Consider the following 27367-nt stretch of genomic DNA (forward strand, 5'->3'; position numbering starts at 1 on the left):
TGCTGACAAGGCGGTGCTGAAGAACTACGCACACAATAACAGCTGGAACAGATGCTACTCACTATTTTACCTTGTACACTGCTAATATAGCCATACGAGCATTTGCACCACTACCCTGGCACACTCGAACGCATATAAGCCAAGCAAATTTATCCTGCATCAAATAGGCTCTATCATGGGATAAACACTCTGCAGGTTGGCGCTTTCAAACTGGGACAAACACCCTCCAGGCACATTCAACTTGACATAAACAAACACCACCACTGCGGAAATTGAACCAAATGGATACTAAGCACAGAATGAAAAAAAGGAGGGAGCAAGGGAAACATTAAATTAGGATATACACTGTAGGCGAGTGGTACATCATAACAAGTAGGCCATGGTGCGGGCGTTTTCTGCCACCACAAAACATTGTAGTCTGGGTCGCATGGTGCCGCACTCTCGATGTTTCAATCATGTGTTGATAATATTATGAAAATGATTTGTTTATCCACCCAGGCTTTGCAAGAGTAATTGAGTGTACCATGTAAGTCTCAGAAGAAAACCATCCATATTCATCGCCCTCAATGTAGGTTTATTGATTTATTTCTAAGAGACAACCGAGAGTGATATTTCCCACATTTCCCGCATTATTTAACAGAATTTCAATGTGTGTGCCTGAGTCTGAGTGTCGTTCGGAAGAGCATACAAATCCAAATATAGAATTTTAATGCTCAACTGACATCGCTGTAACAAAAGATGCATTCTGGTACTGGTCAGGATGGGTTTTTCCCTCACTCTTGGAGGCTTTTTGCTGTTTTTACATCAAAGGTTGAAGCAACATGTATGACAGCCCCTCAACAATATGAGAACCCATCAATTATTATCCACATAGGGTAGCGCAATAAATTAGGAGTTCCTTTGTGAGCCTGAAAGCAGTTTTACAGAGAAACTGTATCTGTGTTTCCTACAGCCTATTATTGTGGAATGACTCATCCTCTGGTGACTTTGCACAAGCTTGCAGGAACAATCAGAAAATATTCAAGTGGAGCCTTCTACAATCGAAGGCATCACAAAGCGTCCATAAAACAGGTTATTCTGAGAAAGTGAGGTCTTTGTGTACCGGTTTTGGGGTCAACGGTGAAGAAAGGCTGCCCTTGGAGAATGCTGTAGACGATCTTGGCACTGTTTCCATAGGTGGGATCATCGGCGTCTGTGGCAGTGATTTGGAACACTGATGTTCCTGTGTGGACATAAAAAATATGTCCAAATTAAACTGCTAAAATTATTCACATGCTCAGATTTGCATTCATTCTCATTAATGCATGCCACAAGCATGCTCCAACAGAGGCAGATGCAGTACTCAAATGCCGCTTGCTAATTCAAGTGATTCATCTCATGCCTCCTTGACCTGTACCAGGTTGAATTCACCTGTCATGAGCCTCTCTCCTCCAAGCTTTAAAGCATCTTATGCTATTATAAAGTGTGTGGGGCTTTGATGGTGGTGATAACGCTACTCTAGCCTGAGACACATTCTTGGTTTAGAAAGAAGAAAGAACACAAACACAAAAGAGAGAAGAGCCCCTCTTGAAAGGCCAGAGACCCTCAACTGACTTATATGGCTCTATGAATGCTGCTAGTGATTACTTCATCACAGATTGGTGAGTGGAGTCAGATAGCTTGCAAGCTCACTCGTGGTGTTTGTCATGTACCCGAAACCAAATATCGTATTTGGGAAGGCACAAATAATGACCTGTGGATAATGAATTAAACTGACCAATAGGCAAAAAAGCTAATTATTTAGCAAAGAATAAAGTGATATTTAAATTAACATATTTAAAATGATTATGAAATGGCATGCCAGTGGTGCTAACAAACTAAAGTTAGAAATATATGAATGTGCATGGTGTGATTTTAAGCTCAACAATTTGCTTTTATTGTGCACTAATATATTGTTGTAAACTAATATTATATATTATGTATATTATCTACATTTTGAAATGTTTATATTCATGTTTTAAACATTCTGAGAAAAAATAGGGAGAAAATGTTATTTTGAACTTTCTATTCATCAAAGAGAGAGAGAGGGGGGGGGGACGGGTGTTGAATGGCTATACAAATATTAAGCAGCACAACTGTTTTCAACATTGATAATAAATATATATATATTTCTTGAGCACCAAATCAGCATATTAAAATGATTTCTGAATGAAGCTGAAAATTCAGCTTTGTCATCATAGGAATAAATTACATTTGCAAATATATTACAATAATTATTTTCAATTGTAAACAGTTTTTTACTTTTTTACTGTATTTTTGATCTAATAAATGCAGCTTTGGTGATGTGATGATGAACCAGGTTAATGACATCATCACTGGAGTGCCAGCCTATTTTGAATTTACTTGGGGTGCTTCTCAATTCTTATTTGTGCATCCCCATTTCCTTTGGAAGCCTCCTCACTCCTTGATCCTCGCCTCCTCGCGGTGCAATTAGAAAACTGAGATGGAAAGGATGGAGGACGGATGAGTGAGGAGATGAGGAGGGATATTGAGAAGCACCCTTGGTGTGCTGATTGCAGGAATAGTTTATTATGTATTGTATGTTGAAAATGTATATTTGGATGGACAATACCAACATCAAGTGTTCAACGTGTTAATGTTTTGAATGATAATAGAGAGCCATTGTTTGTTTTAAATTATTTCTTTATTGTGTAAGTTTGCATATTATAGCATGTTAGATCTTATCTGTCTGAGCCAGTGTTTTGGAGGGGGGCTCTGGTAGTGCGCATAGCCAGAATGTACCATTTTTCAAGATGGAGAGAGACAAGAGTGCTATGAGGTGTTAAATGTTTGAGTTTATGGTTGTATGTTATGCATGTTTGTATAATGATTATTGCACGTCAGAAATGAGTTCTTGAACATTAGTTATATTTATGTGCCAATGTTTTGCTGGGGAATTCAGTGATGAGTGTAGCGGGGAAAGGTTCCACCATGTGACAAACCAGTGTTTGGCGGGAAACTTGCATGTTTGGGAGGAATGTCGCATCCTGGGTATTGATACTTTGCAGTCACGTGATATCTGGTGGGCAACAAACGCGGTTAGTGCATCCAATCGCACAACAACTATCTGACATGTCGTGTACACCTCAAAACACCAACTTTTGTATATTAAAACTTGCAACGTCCTGGCAAGATCCTTGATTAGTTTACTGGGTTTCGTTGCTAGAGAATGACGTTCTTGCCCGCCAGCCAGTACAACTGACGTCACGTGCAAAGTATCAATACTGTGCAAGCGCTTGAACATGTCTGAGGTGAGACATGTTGATATTTTGTGGATGTGCCACTAGGCATTGTTTAGTTTTGCTGCTCACAGCATTTATTCTTTTTGTTTTTAGCACCAGTATATGTTGCATTAAGTTTATTTTTATTTTTTTATCGTACTTTATGTGGACTGCACCTTGTGAAATGCAGCTTCTAAAATAAACCACAACTGGCATTTTGAAAACCACTTCATTGTACTGAGCCTTCCTAAACTTCTCCCAGGCCTCTCGACAACTCTCTACATGACAGGTGTGCATAAGAAACATCCCTCAAACATCTGAAATTTATATTTATATTTTATGTTAAGACATATTTTCTGTATGGAAACTATAATTTAGTTTTGAATTGTCACCCACATCCAGTTCTGCCCGAATACTGCACAGATAATTTTGGCATTGCAACAGATACATATAAAAGCCTTCTGTCTGTTTAATATTTGTAAAGACTCAATGGATTTCATTGAAAACATGAGAGCAAAAAAGAAAAAAAAAGAAAAAGAAAAGTGGTGGTGGTGGAGAGTGACTCAAGGCCAAAAGTGAGAAATAAACCTTGCCCTTATCCTATAGCTGTGCCCGGGGGGAACATTGTGCCGAAAGGTTGTGAGGAATGATAATTTCACAGCTCTTTGGCTTGATTCCAGCCAATTGATTCGGATAGGAAGGAAGAACTCTACAGACAATTAGCACTTTCCTGGGAGTCCATTTACTGCAGAGTTGATGTGACTGCCATTGATGCAAATTGCATGCTCTGTATGTGGATTACTCATGTATTAGGGTGGATAGCACAGGTCTATAAAACATTGATGTTTCAAATTGAGATGTGTAAAAGATGTAAACACAGCTGTTTTTGTTTATCAAATGCTGCTTTAGATTGGAAGCACTTCAAAACATTTGCACCCCATGTGTGAGTGAACATACTTTTGAGGCTTTTATGTGAGATTCTGGTTTGATTTTGATATTACTCATGAAATCACTTTTTCTACAACAGACAATACGCAGTATCCTCTTGAGAGGCTTTCTATAAGAAACAATAGCTTTAATAAATCCCACTATAAATCCGCCGCAACCAACCAGCAGCATGTGATTCGTCCGGGTCCAGGCCAGAAAGGCTCTGATCTGCAGATGGACTCTATGGTCTGAAACTGATGAGGCAGCTTATAAAACCTATGCTCTACTGACACAACGTTCTTGTGTTCCCCAGGCACAGCCTCAGACAACCCCCCCGAGCCAGGAGGTCCTGACTGTTGGCTCACCGATGTCTGCCATCTCAGGCACGGAGGCTGAAAAGAGACCGTCTGGGAATTTGGGGGCATTGTCGTTCACATCCTGGACCTTGATGATGAATTCCGACTCGGGTTCCACGGCTCTGTTGGTGAAGCGGTCGATGGCCCGAGCATGGAGCACGTAATGGCTCTTCTTTTCTCTGTCCAGGCTTTTCTTTGCATGAATATCTCCCGTTAACTCGTTGATTATGAATATGGAACCGGCACCTTCTCCAGAGAGTAAATACTGGACGGAGCCATCACCTTCGTCTGAGTTTGAGTGTAACTGAAAGTAACAAAGAGAAGATGGTTTTATTTTCCGTAACACTGCTATTTTGCCTTAAACCAAATGTAAATGTTCTGTGGTGTTAAAACCACATAATTACTTATTCTGACACATCGTGGTATGTTGAAATGCAGATTATTTGTGTAGTTTAGAAAGAGAGACAGTGGGATCAAAATGTTTGAAACCATATTAAAAACCTAGGCAGGGTTGTGACAAATTCAGAATTTGATCTATCTATCTATCTATCTATCTATCTATCTATCTATCTATCTATCTATCTATCTATCTATCTATCTATCTATCTATCTATCTATCTATCTATCTATCTATCTATCTATCTATCTATCTATCTATCTATCTATCTATCTATCTATCTATCTATCTATCTATCTATCTATCTATCTATCTATCTATCTATCTATCTATCTATCTATCTATATGTGTATCTGTCTGTCTGTCTGTTCTGTTTTATTTTTACAGTAGGTCCCACTAGTGACACTGATCATGTGACTCTCTGTACAGACAGTCATATGTTATTGCTTCCACTGAAGAACAAAATTATTTGGATACTCGAACCTCTGCTGAAGTTGGTCAAACCTGATGATCATGTTCTCCAGCATGATTTAGCCTATGTTAATTGCTAAATTCAACCTTTTATTCAAATTATGATGACACAACAGTTTCCAATAAAAATGAGAAAAATTGCAAAATAGCAACATTTTCCTTATTGGTCTCAGATTTTTGGTCTCCATTAGAAATACAGCAACTTCATAGAATAGTTTTAAATGTCAGTCTTTGCACTTTTAAATCACCTAGCTTTAAGAAAACAGGAAATTAAATGACAAAGACCTAGAAATAAATGTTTGAAGTCAGAGGAAAGAGACATTAAAACACTCCTGTCATAACCTTTACATATGTGGGATAAATGACATGTCATACAGTTCAAGCGTTTATTTTTTTTTCATGACAAATCTATCACGATAATGACTATGGCGCATCCCAGTTCCTGTCACAGAATGCTCTTGATTTGTAATTAGCATGCTCTTTTAAATAGAACTCACATTACGAAATGAGCACAAGAATACCCCATGTGTTCTGAGGAGATACTTTTCAGAGGGAATGGTTTCCTAAGGTTTTTTTTTTTTTTTTTAGGGGTAAAAAGGCATGGTAGAGACTCAGCTACCCTGAAATTATGAGGCTAAAGCCTGTGGCTCCGAACCAAAACAAAATTGAGTTTCATGTGAAATACACAAGCATCACAGGGGTGAAAGGATACCTCCTAATAAACATGGGTTAATCCCACCATATTCATATTAGTTATGCAATACGATATTCTGTAACAGAATATTGCTTTTACTGCCTGAAGGTAAGAATTTTCTGTGATCGTGAATATAAATATCCAAACAAGTATTTAGAATTTGCATAAGGAAATATGCAGTCTACAACTATTATGCTGATCCTTCAAAGACCTAATTTTGCTTATTTATTTATTTACAAAGCAAAGTAAGTTACAGCCCTTGGTCTGTTGACTTTTCTATATGTCTGACTACTTATTTTATCTTCATGTGTCAACCACAAATGCTGGTATAATACTATAACATTCTCTCACCTGCAAAATCATGTGGTGCAACCAATATGCATAGTAGCAATAGCATCACAAAGATATCTCCTGTACCTTTTTTATGACAAAACAAGGTTAGTTAAGGTTGTGAAATGTCATGTGGTACAGCTCCCCAAAAAAAGGACACTCTTGTATGTAATTGACCCATATGTTTGCAGAGATGTAACATAAACGATCACTTCTGTTCATGTCAGCTTTCAGTGAAAATCAATATATGAAACCATCTGTGGCACTCATTTAATTAGTATCACATATGCTATGCTCATGTAATTAAAGTAACACAAACCGGGAAAAAATGCATGCCAAACAGCAGAAAGCTTCAGATGTGAGACCACCTGAAACGGAGACACACACAGCTATTTTCAGGCCACTTATCCAACAATAAATGTTGCCATTTCAGTTACTAATTATCACTAATGTGGCCTCGAAAAAGGCAATGTGTCTGATCCAAAAAAATAAAACTCCGAGCAGCAGGAATTGGCAGAGCATGGCCCTTGGTGTGGAGAAAAAAAAAAAAAAAAACATTACTTGGCATGTTGCTGGGTTGCTATTCAAGCAGCTTTCTTTTCCTACCGTGTTCCCATAATTCTTGGCAGCCTGTGTAATCCCACCGCAATGAGCAATTAGTCAGAATGACGTTCACCTTCCAAACCTTTTCCCCCTGGCTAAGAGGGGCATTCACCTTCTAAGATATATATGGCAGGCGGGCCTGAAACCACACTATTTCTGGGGCTATTGCTTTATCTACAAAACTTTTTGTATATGCCTGGTTACAGCTGCAATGCAGCAGGGCACATACAGTATTAAACAGCACCAAACATGCGCTCTTATGCAGCACAGCTAAACCCGAGACCCAAACCAATGCCATTGTTTGAGCACCTTGTTTGTCCACCTCTTTCATCCAGCTATGTATCCTAATGTTCACCTGCTGCATCCAGCATTATGAAAGATTGAAGAATCCTCCTACATTGTACTTGAAAATGAGTGACCCTTGTTTTGAACTTGCCTCGTATTTATGGAAGCACCATTCACTCCTCTGAATGCATTAGGTTCCCGAAGAGATGGATAGAGTATTTGAATAATGTTCTATCACTACACAATTCCTTAAACAGAAAATGAAATAGATGTTTTTTTTTGTTTGTTTTCTTTTTTTTTTTTTTTTTTGGGGGGGGGGGGGGGAGATATTCTAATGCTGTTCATTTTTCATTTTATTTTTCTAAAAAAAGTATGCACATATACACCAAGATGATCTTCAACATTAAATTTACTCTATTTACTGACTGGTCCTGGTCTTATTGTACATGATCAGTGCATGTTACTCCTAAAGAAAAAAATTGCTTTCTTTTGTAATCTGAAACAAATGTTCTTTTTCTGCTGATGTCACTTCGGCCAAGCAGGCTATTGGTGAGTCAAGTTTACCACTAGCCAAATTACTGTTAAGCCATTACTTTAGCATTTATAAAAAAATATTAATAATAAAATAAATCTAGATGAATAACCTGTCACCAAAATAAAGACATTCATTATTACTATTATTATTATTATTAGAAGTAGTAGTAGTAGTAGTAGTAGTAGTAGTAGTAGTAAAGTCATTTTTGAAAATGAAAATAAAAATAATAAATATATATTTTTTAAATTACCATAATCATAAAGGATGATGTTTAAAACTACTTTAGTAAGAAGAATATCAAATTGGATATGCAAATTGGCATTGTGTTCTAAATAAATAATAATTTAAAAAAAACGTTTCGAATGCTGACTGGTATTCAAACGACTTAGTCAACATCCTGTCAACATCCTGTGTCCAAAAAGTCACAAAAAACAACAGTGAGGAGGGGAGGCAGAGGAGTGGGAGATAGAATGCATTGACTCGTCCTGCAGAAAGTGTGACGCTGTACACTTTCACAACATTACCACACAAATGAAAGGCTTTGATACCTGCCAGACAGATATAGACTCAAATCTGAAAGCAGGTAGCTTAGAAAATACAAATGCATCAAACGCGATTAATAGGATTATGAATCAAAGCAAACACTTGAGCACAATGAAAACTCATTAACCATTTGAAACAAAATGGGTGTGTTGCACATTTTGCATGCTAAGCAGACTGATCCGGCGCGAAATACATTCTGCCATTAAAGGTACAATATGTAAGAATTTTGCATTAAAATATCCCAAAATCTCAAGGCCAGTGTTATATATTTTGTTAAATTGATTACTTACAATATCCCAAATGTTTCCAACTATTTTTAAATTGTGAGAAAATTGCGATTTTGCGAAAACAAACAAAAGTCGCGCACAATGCGCATTCACCGTGGTTCACTGAGTTCAAAAATGAGAGCTCGGATCCATCGGTTTTCTTTCTCTGCGTCCAATTTTCTCTCCAGTCTCTCTCTCGGTTCCAGCGCGGCTTATAAGCGGTCTCTCCACGCCAATAATACAGCAATAAGACAGGTGTTCGTCATTTGCACTTGACCTACTTGCGTCCCGCTCGTCTCGTTTCTCTCTCTCCCGTTACAGACCGCGCTGAACCACGCCCCCCTCGCCACAAAAAGCATGTCATTAAATGCAACATTTATAAAAATAGAACTTTACCCCATGCATGAACATGGTTTTTCGATTCCCGTCTGGCTGATTTACATCCACGGTGGAATTTAAAACAACAGTTCCCATCATTCCACGCTCCTTCACATCGTCATCAAGCTACGCCGTTGTTGTTATTTTGAATGTAGCGCCCTCTAGCGGAAAAAAATTCTTGCATATTGTAGCTTTAACTTATAACGGTGACCACTGAGTATTTGCACACCCTCTCAAACATAACACATACACACACACACTCTAGTCTACGCTTCATTCAGGGCTCTAAGACATTTTATTGTGGTGCTAAAGTGATGCATTTAGATGCATTAGAGCACCTATTATAGATCAGAAGCCTTTTTAATGTATGCATGTTAGGAGGTGACACTACACAATCTTGCAGCACGAACATTTAAGTGCTTTAAAGGGACAGAGACCCTCATGGCGTTCCAAGCCTCTTCTTTCTTCTGTGGAACACAAAAGGTATTGTGGTAAACAGTTGGTAAATAATTTCAGTTCCAATTAACTTTCATTGTATGGACAAAAAATGGGAACTGAAACTGTCACAAACATTTTTCAAAATGTCTTCTTTTATATTCCACAGAAGAAAGAAAGTCATACAGATTTCGAACGACTTGAGAGGGAGTAAATTATAACAGAGTTTTCATTATGGGTGAACTATCCCTTTAAGAATACACTTGTGCACATATAAATGAGACTTTGAAGAAACAACCTATGTTGTAAAAACAAGCACCTCATTAGAGGTGTCTTGGTTTCGATCGACCTCATTCCGGAAGCTGTTTTAATATTCATAACAATGTCTACATTAAGAATGCACTGAAAAAAAAAATATGAAAAACATTTCTCTCTGCAGAATGCAGACATGACCGTGATGCAGGGTTTGCGGTTACTGCTGCTGCAGACCTGAGAGCACAGGTTGCCTTGTGCAGGGGCTTGATAAACTGCCCACGCTACAAGAAGGAAAGGACTGATTAAATCAGGGCTCAGCCTTCACCGCTAACCGCAAATTAAAGCCGGCGTGCTGATGGAAAGGTCAATTTTACACTGCACCAAGAGCCCTTCACGTCAGAATAAGGAAGTGTGCATGGGCGGCACTGAGTTTGGTAATTTGCCATTAGTGAGGAGGAGGTGAGCGGTTTATTGTAATCCTCTTTTTTAAAAGCTGCAGTGACAGATATTCATCAGCCAGACCGACTGTAAGGTCAATAGGACGACAGTGGACTGATCTCTATTGCTCTTCCTCTTCTCCAAAGTCTATTTTACTGTAGACCCTCTCTAGTTATCACACATTCACACTAATGTGTGCTACCAGTCTGCTGGTAGGCAGATTAACATTGAAAGAGACTATCGAGAGTGCCAGCAGCTTGCTAGCTCTCTATTACAAATTTCAAAGCTTAAGCTGTTTATGTGCGTTTGCATCTCTTTCTGGCTGTCTGGATGTGTGTATGTATGTGTGCTTTTCTACATGAAAAGGGAGCATATTTACCACAGCAATAATCTACAGTACGAAGAACAAATTGTATCTGCTAGGCTAAAATATACTAAGCAATTATTTTCTCTTTTGTTTTTTTTTTTTTTAAACTAAAAAAGCGCTCAAGTCAATGCTGGCAACATTTTCACATTATTTATTTGATATAAAAGAGAAGTGTGAAATAAATCAAAGAGCAGCTGAATTAAACCCTGTGAGAGTGTTGTGTCTCTCGCTCAGCCAGAAACTTCATCTGCTATTGTGTAGATTGCGTAACACACACACACATATATATATATATATAACACACACACACACACACACACACACACACACACACACACACACACACACACATATATATTTGAAGGATCTTGTGACACTGAAGACTGGAGTAATGGCTGATGAAAGTTCAGCTTTGAATCAAAGAAATTAAAATAGAGAACCATTTTAAAATGCAGTAATATTTCAGAATATTACTGTTTTTTTCTGTATGTTTGATCAAATAAATGCAGGCTTGATGAGCATAATAGACTTCTTTCAAAAACTTTAAAAATAGTAATGTTTCCAAACTTTTGACTGGTACTGTATGTGTATGTGTGTGTACATATTAAACCCTGTAGCCTATATGTATATATATATATACAGTATGTATGTATATATATGAAGAGTTCAGATGCAAAAGCCTCTAAGTGCCATCTGAAATTTTCTCCTAGAATGATCATTTTTATAAAGCTTGTATATTTAAGTTAAGTAATTTCACTTAAATTACAATTAATAGGTCATTTATTTATTTATTTATTTATTTATTTATTTATTTATTTATTTATTTATTTATTTATTTATTTATTTATTTATTTATTTATTTATTTATTTATTTGATATGGACATAACAACAGCATTGGACAAACCAGATACATTGTTTTTAGTGTTATAGCAAAACTACTAATTTGCAACACTTGTCCATAGGAGGCTACACATTTCACAAAACACAACGCAATACAGTATACAAAACACAATGCAAAACAGTACACAGTACAATATTTAAGAAGGTAAACAATACACACACACACACACACACACACACACACACACACACACATATACATATACAGTACACACATATATATATATATATATATATATATATATATATATATATATATATATATATAAACCCTGTATATTTGTACACAGTCACAGAAGCTCTTAGAAAAAAAATTTGGTGTTATATTACACAACTTGTCTTTTGATATTCATATTTCAAATGTTACAAAATCAGCCTTCTTTCATCTCAGAAACATTGCTAAAATATGGAACATGTTATCTGTTTCCGATGCAGAAAAGCTATAGTTCATGCATTCATGACCTCATAGATGAGATTACTGTAATGCACTACTAATGTGGTTGTCCTTTATCCTCAATAAACAAACTACAATTAGTCCAAAATGCAGCTGCTGGAGTTCTTACCAGGTCAAGAAAATATTATAATTTTAACCCCAATTTGATCATATCTACACTGGTTATTATGTTCTGTACCGATTGCAAAGTATTACCTATAAGCCCCTAAATGTTTTGGCTCCTTTGTATTTAACTGATCTTCTATCACCCTACATTCCATCAGGTCACAAAACTCTGGACTTTTGGTAGTACATCCCTAAATAACTAAAGAGTACGTCAGCTCCAGTTTGGATCCAGCCTCTTACAAATATTTCAGATAACCCAACACCTGAAGAGATGACACCAACTCTTGCGAGGGCTTCAGAAAACTCAACATGCACCACAGCCAAATTTTCTATATTTTGTAATTATGATCACAACTTGTAATACAATGCTTTAATGAGATCATTGTCTCTGCCTAAGTTAATACATGGTATTAGCTTATTGCATGATTTGAATTATCTTAGAACTGTGCATTTTTTACAAATGAACATTACTTTGACACAGTCACCTCTGAAAACAGATAACACTAAATTGCAATGTAGAAACATGCATTTTTCTGTAAAGCTGCTTTGAAACTATGTGTTGTCAAAAGAGCTCTACACATTAACGTGAATTGAATTAAATATATAATATATAAGTTTATTTTCATTTGGCAGATGCTATTTTGCAAAGCACAATACAGTGTTTTGCTCAAGGGTTCAGTGTTGAAAGAAGTGTTCAGTGTTCCTTAATTAACTATAATTCACCCTCTTATGGAGTCCTCCTGATTGAAAATTTGGTTTGGACTCTTAGAGGTTATTTTCATCAACTAACTATATAATGATATGCCATTTTAATCAGAAAAAAATAGACTCCAATTAATAAATGCTATATGATGAAAACATACTGATTAAATTTATAGGACATTTTTGTCCAAAAGACAAAAACTGTGTAAAAATACAAACATTTAACACGGTTCACATAATTTCCATGGAAAAGGGTGTCAAATTGTATTTCAGCCAACACATTTCAGGATATTTTTTTTTTAAACAAATATCATGTCAGGTCCCACTGAAATTTCTCATCTGTTTTTATAAAGTGACATAGTTTATGTTCCCATAACTAGATATTTGAGGACAGGCAGGGTTTTAGTAGAACAGCTCTGTCTGGGCCCCCAAAACCTCTTTTTGTCTGACCACTGAAGTGGAGAGAAGAAAAGATGGTGGTCTGAAGGGACCAGACAGGAGAAGGTGTGAAAAAAAGAGAGGAGTGTAGGAGGCTACTGAGAGCCTCAACCCATTTCTGTCACTGCAGTTTAAGAAAGCCTGAAAGAAAATATTCAGCTCACTCAAATCTCTTACAGACAGGTCACACCACAGCAGCATAAAAATTAAGTGGCACCCATGTGAGCAGAACAAGAGCCCTGTTTGGCTTCATATTTCGCAGGTCAATACAAGAATGTTCTCACACTTTGCTTCCAGAAAGGGGCTAAGGATGTATGTGTCTGATGTCTGCAACAACAGCTCAACTGAAATGACTCCACTGATGTTTAAAAACTAAGTTTAAAAATACTATTTGGAGTATGACTAGTGTAGTCCAATTCTAGTCAAATCTCTCCGATGCCTAATCTCTCTTATGAGTCAGTTCTTCTCAGTGAATCAAAATAATACATCGCAACCAGTGTGGTCAGACTTTCAAAAGAATCAGTCATATGAGCGTTTCTATTTAGTGAATCAAAATCATATAGCATGAATGAAGTCCAATTGCATAACAAATGACTCTAATGAATCAGTTCTTCTCAGTGAATCAAAACTATACAGCACAACTGATAGACCAATTACAGAACAAATGACTCTTACAAGCCAGCTCTTCTCTGTGAATCAAAATCAGTGTAATCCAATAACAAAACCAATTACTATAATGAATCGGTTCTTGTCAGTGAATCAAAACCATATAGCAGAACCAATAGTCCAATTACAGAAAGTGAATCCTGCGAGTCATTCTTTCTAAAGTTCTTTTCAGTGAATCAAAAGCGGGACAAGTGTAGTCAGACTCCTGAGCTGACTGTTATCCTTAACTAATCTAGAGTACTGTTTGTTCAAATAACAACTTTTTTCAAATTTTTTTTTTCTTAAAAGTACTAAAAAAAAAAATGTGAATGGGACCATTATAAAATGGGATTGTTTCACATCCCCAGCACACATACACATGTCTGTATAAGTGTGCAGATCTGAAGCAACCTGTCCAATGGTGCTTGAAGGAACATGGCACACACACACTTGGCTCAGTTCCTAAGGGATGTAGGTGTAGACAATTGATGGCTCCTCAGCCATTTCTTCATAAACTCTGCTATCTTCACTTAACCTTCACCTTGCTGAGTCAATGTCAAAAGCTGTCAGTGTCACCCTGTATTATTCCAACCCATGAAACAGTGGTTTCATCTGAGCCGACAGTGTTGGCCAGTATTCACAGAACCGAATGGGCAAAATAATAGATTGTACCGCTGCTGACGTTTATAAGCCGAAGAGGGATCTCTGGATTTTAAATGATTAAGAACATGTTAGCTGTCTCCAACTTTCCGTAAGAAGACAATGGAATAAATAGAGACAAAAAAAAAGGCTTCTAGATCCTCTAGTTTCTCTGTAGTCGACAGTCAAAATAATTATGATCTTTTTAGCAGGGTGGATGTCAGCCACAGGTCAGTCTTTAATTTGCAAGCCAAATCAATTTTCTGACAAAAACATGCTGTTCGGAGAAACATGGATTTTGATTCTGATTAGTCACCTGCACTATTTTTTCGCTTCCAAGAAAATATGATTACAGGAATAAATTGACGTCGCACATTTCAATTATAGTCCAAAAAACATGACGTACAGCCATTGTCTCTCATTTAAAACAGTGCTTTTTCAAGGAACCGTTTTCTCAACAAACCATACAAAGTTTATTTCAGATAATCACATGCACAATGTAATGGTAGGGTAGGCAATTTCAGAGAGGCTTCCCATACGGAAATGTAATATGTATGTATGTATGTATGTATGTATGTATGTATGTATGTATGTATGTATGTATGTGTATGTGTATGTATATATATATATATATATATATATATATATATATATATATATATATATATATATATATATATTTTGTGGCGGACTACCATCGTTCCGACATCAGTCGCCCCTGGCAACACACACAGAGCAGCTGACCAGCAATCAACGCACACACCTGATGGCCATCGACCAACTCAAAACTGGGGCCATATAAACACCAGTGAAGAAAGACCAGTAGAGTTTATGCTCTCCCAGACATTCACTAACGTCTGTTAACCCTTTCTCTTACAGAGAGTGATTAATGAGAAGGAACCTAGAAGCCTTGATAGAACTCTCTGCTGGTCAAGCTAACTCCCTGCTGTCTGGCTGAAGTTTGCAGTCTTCACTCCACTTTGTCCAGCACTCTCACAACAGAAGCACAAGAGCACCAATACTCCTTCAATCCTCACTTTTGCACAAGAAATAAAGCGCACCCTCTGGGTTTAACAACTTGCGTGTTTTCTTTCCTTTTTCCCCAAGTCCGGCTAATCTGGTGGAGAATGCGGGCAGGAGAACAGCGACACAAAGCCCCCCCAGAGGCAGCTTCCCTCCCCAGCATGGGGGAAATCATCCGCCACCTTGCTAAGGTTTCCGTGTGGCAGCAATAGCTGTCAGAACAGTTGCTTGCTGGCCAAAATCAGGTGGCTAGGGAGCTTGTGTGCCTACGAACAGAGAATGCCCGCGTTACACCACTTGAGCCAAAAGCTTCAGCACTGCAAATTCTCCCGAAAATGACAGACCAGGATGATGTGGAAGCCTATCTTCACACTTTTGAGGTTGTTGCGGATCGAGAAGAATGGAGCCAGCGTGAGTGGGCACGTCTGCTGGCCCCGCTGTTGACTGGTGAGCCTCAACGAGTATATTATTCCCTCCCGCTCGAGGATGCTGCAGACTATGACACACTGAAGAGGGAGATCCTCGCCCGGTTAGGACTATCTCCGGTGTGCGCAGCTCAGAAAGTGCATGAGTGGAACTTCGAACCCAGGGCCCCTGTACGTGTCCAGGCTGCCCAGCTTGCCCCGACTGGCCCGAGCAGCGCGAGGATGACAGACTCCGGCACTGCTGGAAACAGATCAGAGTTGTAGAGGGTAAAGACCATATACCACCTCCCCATCCCTCTCCGCACTTTGTGGTAAAGAACGGCTTGTTATATTGCGTGGCCACCAGGCGGGGAGAAGAGAAGGAGCTCATCGTCTTGCCAAGAGGGAAAACTGATATGGTGATTTTTTTTGGCTCACACACACCCAATGGCTGGCCATCTCACAGCGGACAACACTCTTCAAAGGCTCAGGGACCGTTTCCATTGGCCAGGAATCAATGCGGAGGTGCGACGGTACTGCCAAGCTTGTCCTGTCTGCCAAAGAACTGCTCCTCAGAAGCCAGCTCCGGCCCCCCTGGTGCCGCTTCCTGTTATTGACGTACCGTTCACACATATTGGGATGGATATCGTGGGGCCGCTGCCCAAGTCAGCTCGGGGTCACGAGCATAATTTAGTAATTGTTGACTATGCCACCCGCTATCCAGAGGCCATCCCCCTCAGATGAGCAACAGCAGCAGTCATTGCCCAAGAACTCTTCTTGTTGTGTGGCCGGGTGGGGATTCCTACAGAGATCCTGACTGACCAAGGGACTCCCTTCGTCTCCCGTATAATGGCCGACCTCTGCAGATTGCTAAAGGTGAAACATCTTCGAACCTCAGTCTACCACCCCCAGACTGATGGTCTAGTGGAGCGGTTTAATAGGACGTTAAAGCAGATGCTGAGGAGGGTGATTTCTGAGGATGGGCGCGACTGGAACCGGATGCTGCCGTATGTGCTTTTTGGAATAAGGGAAGTACCCCAGGCCTCCACTGGTTTCACCCCCTTTGAATTGCTCTTTGGACGGCAACCCAGAGGACTACTCGACATCGCCAAAGAGGCCTGGGAACAACAGCCCTCTCCCCATCGCTCTGTCATTGAGCATGTCCGAAACATGAGGGAGAGAATCGTCAAAATAATGCCTCTGGTAAAGGAACATCTGCTCGAGTCCCAGCGTGCCCAACAACGCCTGTATGACTGGCCTGCACAACCCCGTGAGTTTCAACCTGAGGACAAGGTCCTTGTCTTGATCCCTGACACTGCCTGCAAGTTCCTTGCCTCCTGGAAAGGTCCCTACACTGTCATAGAGCGGGTCGGCCCTGTGAACTACCGTCAGCGCCAACATGGGAGACGAAGGCCAGAGCAGATCTATCATGTTAACCTCTTGAAGCAATGGGTCGCAGCCCCCACCGCCACGGCCCTGTTAGCAGAGAAGGACAAACCTGTGGTGGAGCTCGGAAACCAGCTTTCGGCCAATCAGTGAAAGGAGCTTGAGTCCCTGGTTCACAGCTTCAGAGATATCTCCTCGAATCTTCCAGGTCACACCACAGTTGTCTCCAATGAGATTCGGACCCCACCTGGTGTCATTGTCCGACAAGCCATTGAGGATGAGGTCCAGAAGATGCTCCAGCTGGGGGTCATAGAACCTTCTAACAGCCCGTGGTCCAGCACCGATTGTCTTAGTCCCGAAACCTGATGGCCTTCCGAAAACTTCCGCTTCTGTAATGATTTCAGGAAGCTGAATGACGTCTCCTTGTTCGACAGCTACCCCATGCCCCGAGTGGACGAACTAGTTGAGCGGCTAGGGAGGGCCCGATACATCTCCACTCTGGATCTCACAAAGGGATATTGGCAGGTAGAAGACAAGGTAAAGGCAATCCATGAATGCAATCCATGAATCGCTGTTTTATACGGAGTTTGTCCTCTTTGGCCTCTCCTCTAACAGACCTGACAAAGAAAGGACAGCCTGACTGGGTGCAGTGGAATCCCGCAGCAGAGGAGGCATTCCAAAACCTAAAAGCTGCTTTGTCTTCCTCTCCAGTGCTTCATACCCCAGACTTCTCTCAACCCTTCACTCTCCAAACCGATGCCTCTGATTCTGGGCTAGGAGCAGTCTTATCCCAGACTGTCAAGGGAGAAGAACACCCTGTGACATACATCAGTCGTAAGCTTACCCTTCCAGAGACCCAGTATGCTGCCGTTGAAAAAGAAGCACTGGCTATAAAGTGGGCTGTTCTGGAGCTCCGTGACTACCTCCTAGGGCGCTCCTTTACCCTAGTGACCGACCATGCGCCCCTCCAATGGATGTCCAAAGCGAAGGATACCAACGCAAGGGTTACCAGATGGTTCCTTGCACTCCAGGACTTCCAATTTAATGTAAAACACCGGGCCGGAATGTCTCACGGGAATGCTGATGGTCTGTCCAGGATGTTCTCGGGCTGGGCTGGGCTGGTCAGGTCTGTCAAGGGTCATTTCCCCCCACTAACTTGTGTATTTATTTACTTACAGGACATCCGGCTCCACACAAAAAGGGGGGGGGGGGATGTGGCGGACTACCATCGTCGCCCCTGGCAACACACACAGAGCAGCTGACCAGCAATCAACACACACACCTGACAGCTATCTCCCTTCATCCTGACATCAGTCGCCCCAGGCAACACATACAGAGCAGCTGAACAGCAATTAACGCACACACCTGACGGCCATCGACCAACTCATCACTGGGGCCATATAAACACCAGTGAAGAAAGGCCAGTAGAGTTCATGCTCTCCCAGACATTCACTAACGTCTGTTTACCCTTTTCTCTTACAGAGAGTGATTAATGAGAAGGAACCTAGAAGCCTTGATAGAACTCTCTGCTGGTCAAGCTCACTCCCTGCTGTCTGGCTGAAGTTTGCAGTCTTCACTCCACTTTCTCCAGCACTCTCACAACAGAGGCACAAGAGCACTAATACTCCTTCAATCCTCACTTTTGCACAAGAAATAAAGCGCACCCTCTGGGTTTAACAACTTGCGTGTTTTCTCTCCTTTTTCCCCAAGCCCGGCTACAATATATATATATATATATATATATATATATATATATGAAACGTATTAGAAATTGGAAAAATCCCATATATTGATGTACATTTATCTCATATAAAATATATTTTTAATACATATTTTGACATATATATCTCATATATGAAATATTCATGCTCATATAGAGTGAAAACATACATATACTATGTTTACTTTTTCATATATGATATAAACCTATAGAAAACCTGTAGAAAATCATATAGTATACCAATTGTTTGCATATATACTGTGAATAAACTTAAATGAGACATATATTGTTCACATATATGGTCTTAGCAGCATACAGTAGTATTGAAACAGTATACTTTTAGTACATTGATATTAGTGTTGAAAACTTTTTCTTCGTCGAAGCAAGAGACCAGGAGACGTTGGGGATCACGTTCAAACAAAGTTATTCTTTATTGAGGACTTCGCTGTACGCGGCTGCAGTTCTTCCCAAATCATTCTGGCTAACAAACTTTACATGGTTTCTTTATAGGCCTTTCAGTGGGCTGTCCTTAAAGGTGCTAAACATACACACAGCCTTAGAGGTAACCACTAAATCTAATCATCTAAAGACAATAGAGGCAATTGCCCCCGACTGACTTCCCCAAATGTTATAAACACAAATGGTCCCGAGAACTAAGACTATGTAACAGTCACACACAGTTCAGCTCTTAGTTGGAAGATCAAAGATGGTATAAACAACAAATGGTCACGAGACCTTAGACTAGGTAACATTCACACACAGTCCAACTCTTAGTTGGAAGATAAAAGACTAACAAGACCCCTGACTATTACAATGTTTAGACAGCTGTCACCTTGAATGCCCAATACAGTGTAATTCACCTTAGTTTTTCATGTGTTATTATGTAAGGAAGTAAGATCAGCAGATCTTAAACATATTCTTAAATTTGGATTCTTCATTAGTATACTGATTATTATTGATAATTACTACATAAAGTATACTTAAAATATACTTGAACTTTACTGAACTTGAACTTTACTGATGTATACTTAAAATGAACTTGAAGTATACTTATTTTTTTTGTAAGGGAAGCTAGCTTTAAAGCATATAATCCCACCCTCCCTTCAGAGTGCCTTCAAAGCCACGTCTCTTACAAAGAGTCTGCAAAGCGTCATGAGACGGCGTTAAATTACTTCATGTCTCAAAGCACATAACATTACAAAAATAATGAACGTAAACAACTTACAGAGCTCTTGTACTACTTGACTGCTGCAGATTAATTTCAGCGTTAACAAGAAGCGCATCAATCTGAGTCTGAGGACGGCTTGGGATAGAACGTCACGGGTTGTCTTCTTGTACTTAAGGTTATGACGTGTCGTGAACACAGCATAAGCTCATTGTTTTGGTTCAGGAGGAACTGTAAAAGGTGGCTGCAGTTTGATTTCCAGCACTCTGTGACTGTCTGTCTACAGCTCTGCATAGCCTTAAGGAACACGCTGATTGTGTGTGATGTCTGCGCAAACAGGGTGTGCGGAGGTATGGAAATGCATATGTTGGCAGGAAGATTCGACATTATATCATTGCATTGCATTGTTTTTGGTCCTGAGACTTCCACAGAAGATATGTAAATAATTTAATTTTCAGACCACTTCTATTATTGATTGCTATCAAGATGTTTCAACCAGTCTAACAAAAGTGTTTTATTGAAAAAAAAATTGCCTACCCAACCTTTAAGCACGTTTCCCACACCTGCACACAGATCGAAACAAAGAAAGGGCTCTTACCTTCCCCACGTACTGGTCTTCCGGCCCGATGTGCTCTTCCAAAACAAAGAATTGATTCCAGATCCAGCCTTGTTTGGGACGATGGTGCGAGTCCTTGTCGCCGTCGGGCAGTTTGGTCTGGTTGTGGGTGAACGTGGGGCTGGGTGGAGAAGGGGTCCCATAGCTCCTCTGGAGCACACATAGGCACAGCAGTAGAGGGGACAGACCGGCAGGGCTGCTTACTGCTCTCATGTTAAAGAGTCGCAACGTTTGAACTCCCACTCTCGCTCACCCAGACAGAGGTCTCTCTCACGGTGGGCGGCTCTAGACACTGATCGGACCAGTTCGCAGGACTTGGCTGATGGCCATGGTTTAAAATCCTGTTGTAGCAGAGACCCAGCGGGCAGCACTCACATCGTGGGCCAAGAGCAAGATGTGTTGATTCGTTGGGGAGTCGCCGTCAACAGGAGACTCACTGGAGGCAATGGCAGATTTCCACAAAACATCTGTGTGAAGGAAAGAGGACAAACTGTACTTTCATGGAGGGAGAAATTAAACACAGCCAGCGATTACATTTTAATTCCACAGAAAATTTCAGATTAACTATTGCCTGTGAAGACATAAGATATGAAATTTGGCCTAAAACCCCATTGCGATCTTGCTGTTTGCCTTTCAATGAAACATCTAATACATTTTTGATAGAACAGCTGTTCCCGTATAATAGCAGAGATCATGACTGCTGGTGCACGGGACGTGTAATGAGAGCTCCAGCGTGGCGAGTTTATTCAAACGGCTGAACGGCATTACGAGGATCAATGGTCTGCAATGCATGTCCATAGATACCTCGTAAAAAAAACAAAAAAAAAAAACAGATAGCTCTCATCTCTTCTGCCTCCCTGACAATTCGGATTCATCACTTGTTGAAGAGAAACTTACTTGTCCTCTTCATTTCTCGACGGCATGAGGGTTATTGACATAAGTGAGTGAAAGCGCTTTAGGGTTAGACTTTTTCCAAATGAATGGAAATTGCGATGTTACTAAGATGCTGAAAAATCAAAGAACAAATAAACAGATATCAATGGACATTTTTTTTGGGGGGGGGGTGATGTTCCCTGTCAACTTAGCTACATCTGAACATTTCATTTCCAAGCCGTGTTTAAAATAGTCACAGCAATGCTGAAGCCTTGTCCCAGGGGCCTAACATTATATGACCGGAATAAATATTTCATGGTGCAACACAAACTGACAGTGAGATATCTGAGAAAGATTTTTGTGAGGAAAGATGTCAGCATGACATGTTGAATCTCTCAAAAATATTTTTTAATATTTTTTTTTTGCAGAAATTTTACAGAAAATGTGATGATATTGATATGATATGATATTGCCGAAATTCAGCATTTTAGTATGTGTATTTATTATTTGAATGAATTATCCCACATAGCCCAATAAAACAGTAGACAAAATAGAAGTGGTCTTAATGAATGATATGCGATATGAGTCTGAATGAATTTGAAGTAAAGTGCTTGTTGTTATAGCTATTATCTCAATGAAAGAGCCACTGATATATCAAATGATGAACATGCTGAGAGAATCGTTTTAGACCACCAACACTGGCAGAACTTTATAATTATTATTTTCTAGAAGTTTTAGTCATAACAGCTTGACTACAAGAGAATAATAATAATAAAAAAAAAACAGTTTGGTTAGGTTAGGTTTAACAGCCCATGTTCTTCAAGACTAAAGAGAGTTTGAGCATTTACAGGTCAACACATCAGTTTCTTTCAAAAGCAACTGCTATAAACCGTACTGTTGTGGTAACTGTATATTTAATGCATAACCACTCAGTAGGAGAATAAGTGCAACCATTCTGTCACTGGTAATTGTATTTTTCATACACTGTGAATAAAATAAATAATCACAAGGTTTTAGAAACCTCTTTTTAAGTTAAAAAAAGATAACTTTATATTCTCTGTGTCCTTGGAAAAGCATCAGTGTAATGGTGCTTTTAAACCACGAAACCTACTAATCAGAAGAGCAAACATCGGTTATTGTTAAGAACAGGGTTTTTACGGCCTAAACATGAATAATGTTTATTTTGTAGCATACAGAGTCATTCAGGTACAAGGCCGTATTCTTATAACAGTTGAATAAACAAGGAGTTAATACGGAGTAAGTTTAGACACTCTTTTGCCAATTTAGACACACTATTGCCAATTACTTCATCCATTTTTGCTCTGCAAATGAAAATAGATCCCAACGAACAGCGCCAAACAATCAATTGTTGTGAGTGTCCGAGCAACACAGCAGTGATGTTTCATTCCTAAAAGAATCGATTAAATGGATTACTGTTTATGAACAAATCAGTTAGCGAATGATTTAGTGACACTCTCATAAAGACAGGGGCTGCGTCCGAAATTTTATATCGTCTTGAGTAGGTACTTATTTTTAGTAAAAAAAAAATCAATTGGCCATCCGGGTACTTTTTTGCCTACTTTTTGATGAGTACTGTGAATTCGGACATTGTACTCGTCACATACTAATTTTCACCAACTGTAAAGTAGGGAAGTATTCAATTTTGGATGCAGTACAAGGCACTTGCACAGTTAGTTTATAAATGAATCAGTGTTTTTGATCAAATCAACTGACTGATTGATTTAAAGACTCACTTATTTAATTCCTGAATGAATCAGTGTTTTTGAATAAATCGGTTCGAGAATGTTTCAATAACTCACTCATAAAGACAGGGGCTTCATGGCCACCAAACAATTTCTATATAGAATGAATGTGTGTAGTATGAATAATATCTGGAGCTGTGATTATCGTGTGACCTACCAGCGTCAGTTGTGTCGCGTCACCGCCATTCACAAATCCTCTCCCATGGCCTCATGGGATAGTAAAGTGTCCGTCGTACGCACACTTCAGAATCTCGCCGGAAGAAGTAGGTCATCTGGGTACTTTTTGCCTACTCTTTTATGAGTACTGTGGATTCAGACATACTTTTGTCACATACTTGGTGCCCTATGAAACCTATGTATTTTTTTTTTTTTTTTCAAATTCCAATTTTTTTTCTGGATTCTGTTTTATTTATTTATTTATTTTTGGACTCATAGTGACCCTCAGAGTGGCTCTGGAGATGAAGTTTATACATTCATGTCCTCATATAGAGGCGGCAGAGGCTGAAAACAAGTGTCACGCGTGCTTCTCTGTGTGTGTGTGTGTGTGTGTGTGTGTGTGTGTGTGTGTGTGTGTTAAATGTAACCGCACGTCTGCACCATTCATTCAAACAGACACAAAGTTCATGCAGGATTCATATTTAAATAGTCTTTTTGCTGTTTAATATTCAGACACTAGTCTATATCGCAATTTGATTTAAGTGTACTGACTTTTATTTTATCCATCAAAATTGACAAATTCCGTGAAATTTCACGTTATACAGTAAATTCCGTTTTTATGACTGGATTCCGCGATTCCGGCTGCGTTTTTTTGCATTGCGAAAATCAAAGGGCCATACATACTGTTTTTCCACCTATAGAAGGGAAGTATGTGATTTTGGATATATACACAAACAAACTCATATGAAGAACAGTCTCCGACTTGCATTTTGAAATATAAAGGATTGTGATGAGAAAAAGAGCTCAAAATAAACATCTAAATGCAGCAACTCGCATCTGTGAATCTGGATTAATCTGTGTGATGACACGTAATTGATGTGAAGTTGTGAACCTGCCTGACTGAACTCACCGTGCTTGATGCTACTCTGAACACCAGTCTGATAAGAATTACCAGACTATTGGCCTCAGGCCACTGGACAGCGTGTTTGTCATATATGAATGGATCGTATTTTGAGATTTTTTGACAAGGAATCTCAGAATTTGTGACACCTTGTAACTCAATTAATGGTAGCATGAGTGGATAAATGTTGGATTGGACACTACTGTCTCAAAACGGAACAGAAAAAAACAGTTCCAGTTTCATAAATGCATGCTAATTACACACAAATGAAATTCTAATTATGTAAATTAGTTTATCTATTTTGTATTCCATAAAAAAAAAAGTTGCCATGTGAGCCAGATGTGCTTTTAAAAAACAAACATCTTTTAAAAGGAAAATAAAAATAAAAAAAATAATAAAAAAATGTGGTGATTGCCTTTTCCTGGCTAAACATGAAAGAAAAAGAGCAAAAAATACTTTTTCTTCTCAAAGAATAAAAGCCCAGGTCTAGTTTCAAAGGGAAATGAATATGCTAGCTTCTCATTCAGAATAATGTCCATCTGCTCAATCAGAAGCGCAATTTATTTACTGAGTCGTGCTGAAGATTTTTCAAGAGGAGGAGGGAGGGCAAAGCCTTTACTCACTCTTTCAAGCTTATTGTGTTGCCTTGAAAAGAAATTGCTTTTTGAGTGCATTTTGACTAATACTGGGTGACAGCTCCCTTTCCTTTCATGATGTTCCAGTGGTTCATGTTAAAACAGATGGTTGTAAAAGTTTGCAGGTGCTTAACCCACATCCTTGAAATGTGTCATGCAAGCTGCATCTATCTGTAATATTGACATCAAGACCAAGACGTAGACCAATGTGACCATTTTATATAATGATCAATTTCAATTAAGTTTAAGCCTTATTAAGGTGATTTCATTTGTATTTTTGGACTCATGCAGTAGTGTGAATTTGATTAAAAGAATCAATTCATTAGTTAAGTGAATTAAGCTGAGATTCACAGGAACTGTCAAAACACAAAGGTTAAATAATTAAATTTATGACCAAGAGAAAATGGTGTTACACATGTGAACAAAACACTGCTCCAGCAACACCTAAAAGCACTGTAGGCCAGGAGGCACTGATAACACGCATGCCCTTGTTCTGCACTTCAAAAGCAAAGGGGTCTCGAGTGATTCACGCAGGTTTCTTGAGGTCTTCAAAACAAATTTGTAATACTGATTAGAATCCAGAGCAGCTAATTAGGATGCTAATTGGAATGGAATGAGGCTCGGATGGAACAGTGGCTGAGAGGCGTCTTCTCACAATGACATTTTTCCATGTTTGTTCCTGTCGGCTCTCTACCCCACTCATTGCTTGAATTAATCTCTTTATACATGCAAATTAAAAGAAACATCACTGATGGAATTTTAATCTAGGAGTCATTCTGTATTGTGAGATAGTGCTAAACGAATATTTTCTGGGTTCAGTGCAAGTTAAGCTAAAATGACAGCACTTACTATACAAATTAGTTTCGACTTGCCCCTCCTTTTCTTTAAAAGAAGCAAAAATCTGGGTCACAGTAAGGGACTTACGGTGGAAGTGAATGGGGCCAATAGGCAAACATTAAAACCCCCTTTCTTTCAATAGTATAGCCAATAATATATATTATTTTAGTGTGATGTTCACACACTAACCTTATGTGTAAAGTTATATCCAATTTTACAACTAATTGGGCAAACATAACACCTAAAACCCTAAAATGACCATAAAAACGATGAGAAAAAATTTGCAGCTTAATAATACACGCTTTTATAAAAGTTTCACGTCTCATTTCTGCTTTTAAACTGGCCTCATTCACCTCCGTTTTAAGTGCCTCACAGTAAGAGTTTCTATTCAGTAAAATCAAAATGATGCTGATTGAGCTTAACTTGTACCAAACCTTAACTCACCTATTCCTTCCATGTATTCCTTGCATGTTGAAGTCGGCTCATGCATCATAGAGAACCTTCGAGACATGAAGCGGTAAAATTTCCCCAGTGTAGTTGATTCAGCCCACTTTATTCAATTTAATATATTTTTTTCTCTCTACTTCTCATGTCTTATTCACTTCTCAGCAGTAAATTGCAGTTCTTTATATAGAACTGAAGTGGTTTTATAACCTGAAAGCTCTCTGTCTGCACTAAATCCAGTGGCATGAGGAAAGGTGATGCTGAGACTGATTGCCAGCTACAGGATTAGTAATATCGGGGGAGGGACTCCAGGGATCCATTAATGTGCATTTGTCACCTTGGCATGTCCACTGCATGGAGGCACTGGTTGAAGCACGCCACTTCCCCCATGCATCAAATACAGGCTGGTCTAATCACTCAGTCATTGTCAGACAACCCTCAATGTCTGATTGTTAGGCACCCCCAATTTACTCTGAATGCTTTTCTAACCATAAGGAATGCACTTCTAGCACACTCATTAAAAAAATATAACACAATAAAGCATTTTCACATGTGGAGTTTTGAAGTCCACTGAAACCATTAATTTATCATCATAGCTGTAAATGATTAGCAGTAATTAAATAAAAAAATACATTAAATATTTGTAGAAAGAAAGCTTGACATCCGTTTTCACGAAGCAATCAAGAAGCACTGACTAGAGAATCAGACACAATGACTTTCAACAGCTTCACTTGCTGTGCTTTGTTCACTGGAAAGTGAGACAGAGCTCTGAAGTATTACATGTAGCCACGATAAAGTGCTGGAGTAATGAAAAAGGCACAGATCAATGGACAGACCCTTTCCTTCCCTCGTCCCGCTGCTTCGTTTCGTCTATGACCACATGTACACTAGAACAACTCCCATACTTTCTCTGAATGCCTCCTCACCACAAGCCAGGCAAACAGAGGCAGCACTCAAGCTTCAATCAGCAGATGAGTAAAGAAAAGCACACAGAGTGTCTCTTACCTTCTCAGTCTTTCC

General features: G+C 39.2%; 1 protein-coding gene across 1 annotated transcript in view; it reads right to left on the reverse strand.

Moving 5' to 3' along the window:
- Window positions 1-20951, reverse strand: part of LOC308695539 (cadherin-18-like) — a gene marked incomplete at both ends in the record, with an annotated part of 51616 nt that extends 30665 nt beyond the window's left edge. Inside the window, 3 exons of the mRNA XM_081373716.1 lie at window positions 1103-1222; window positions 4553-4847; window positions 20721-20951. Coding sequence (XP_081229842.1) covers window positions 1103-1222; window positions 4553-4847; window positions 20721-20951 — 646 coding nt within the window. The remainder of the gene's footprint in view (window positions 1-1102; window positions 1223-4552; window positions 4848-20720) is intronic.
- Window positions 20952-27367: the final 6416 nt, after the last annotated feature.

Source organism: Scardinius erythrophthalmus (assembly GCF_964197995.2).
Source record: "Scardinius erythrophthalmus genome assembly, chromosome: 9".
Classification (NCBI taxonomy): Eukaryota; Metazoa; Chordata; class Actinopteri; order Cypriniformes; family Leuciscidae; genus Scardinius; species Scardinius erythrophthalmus.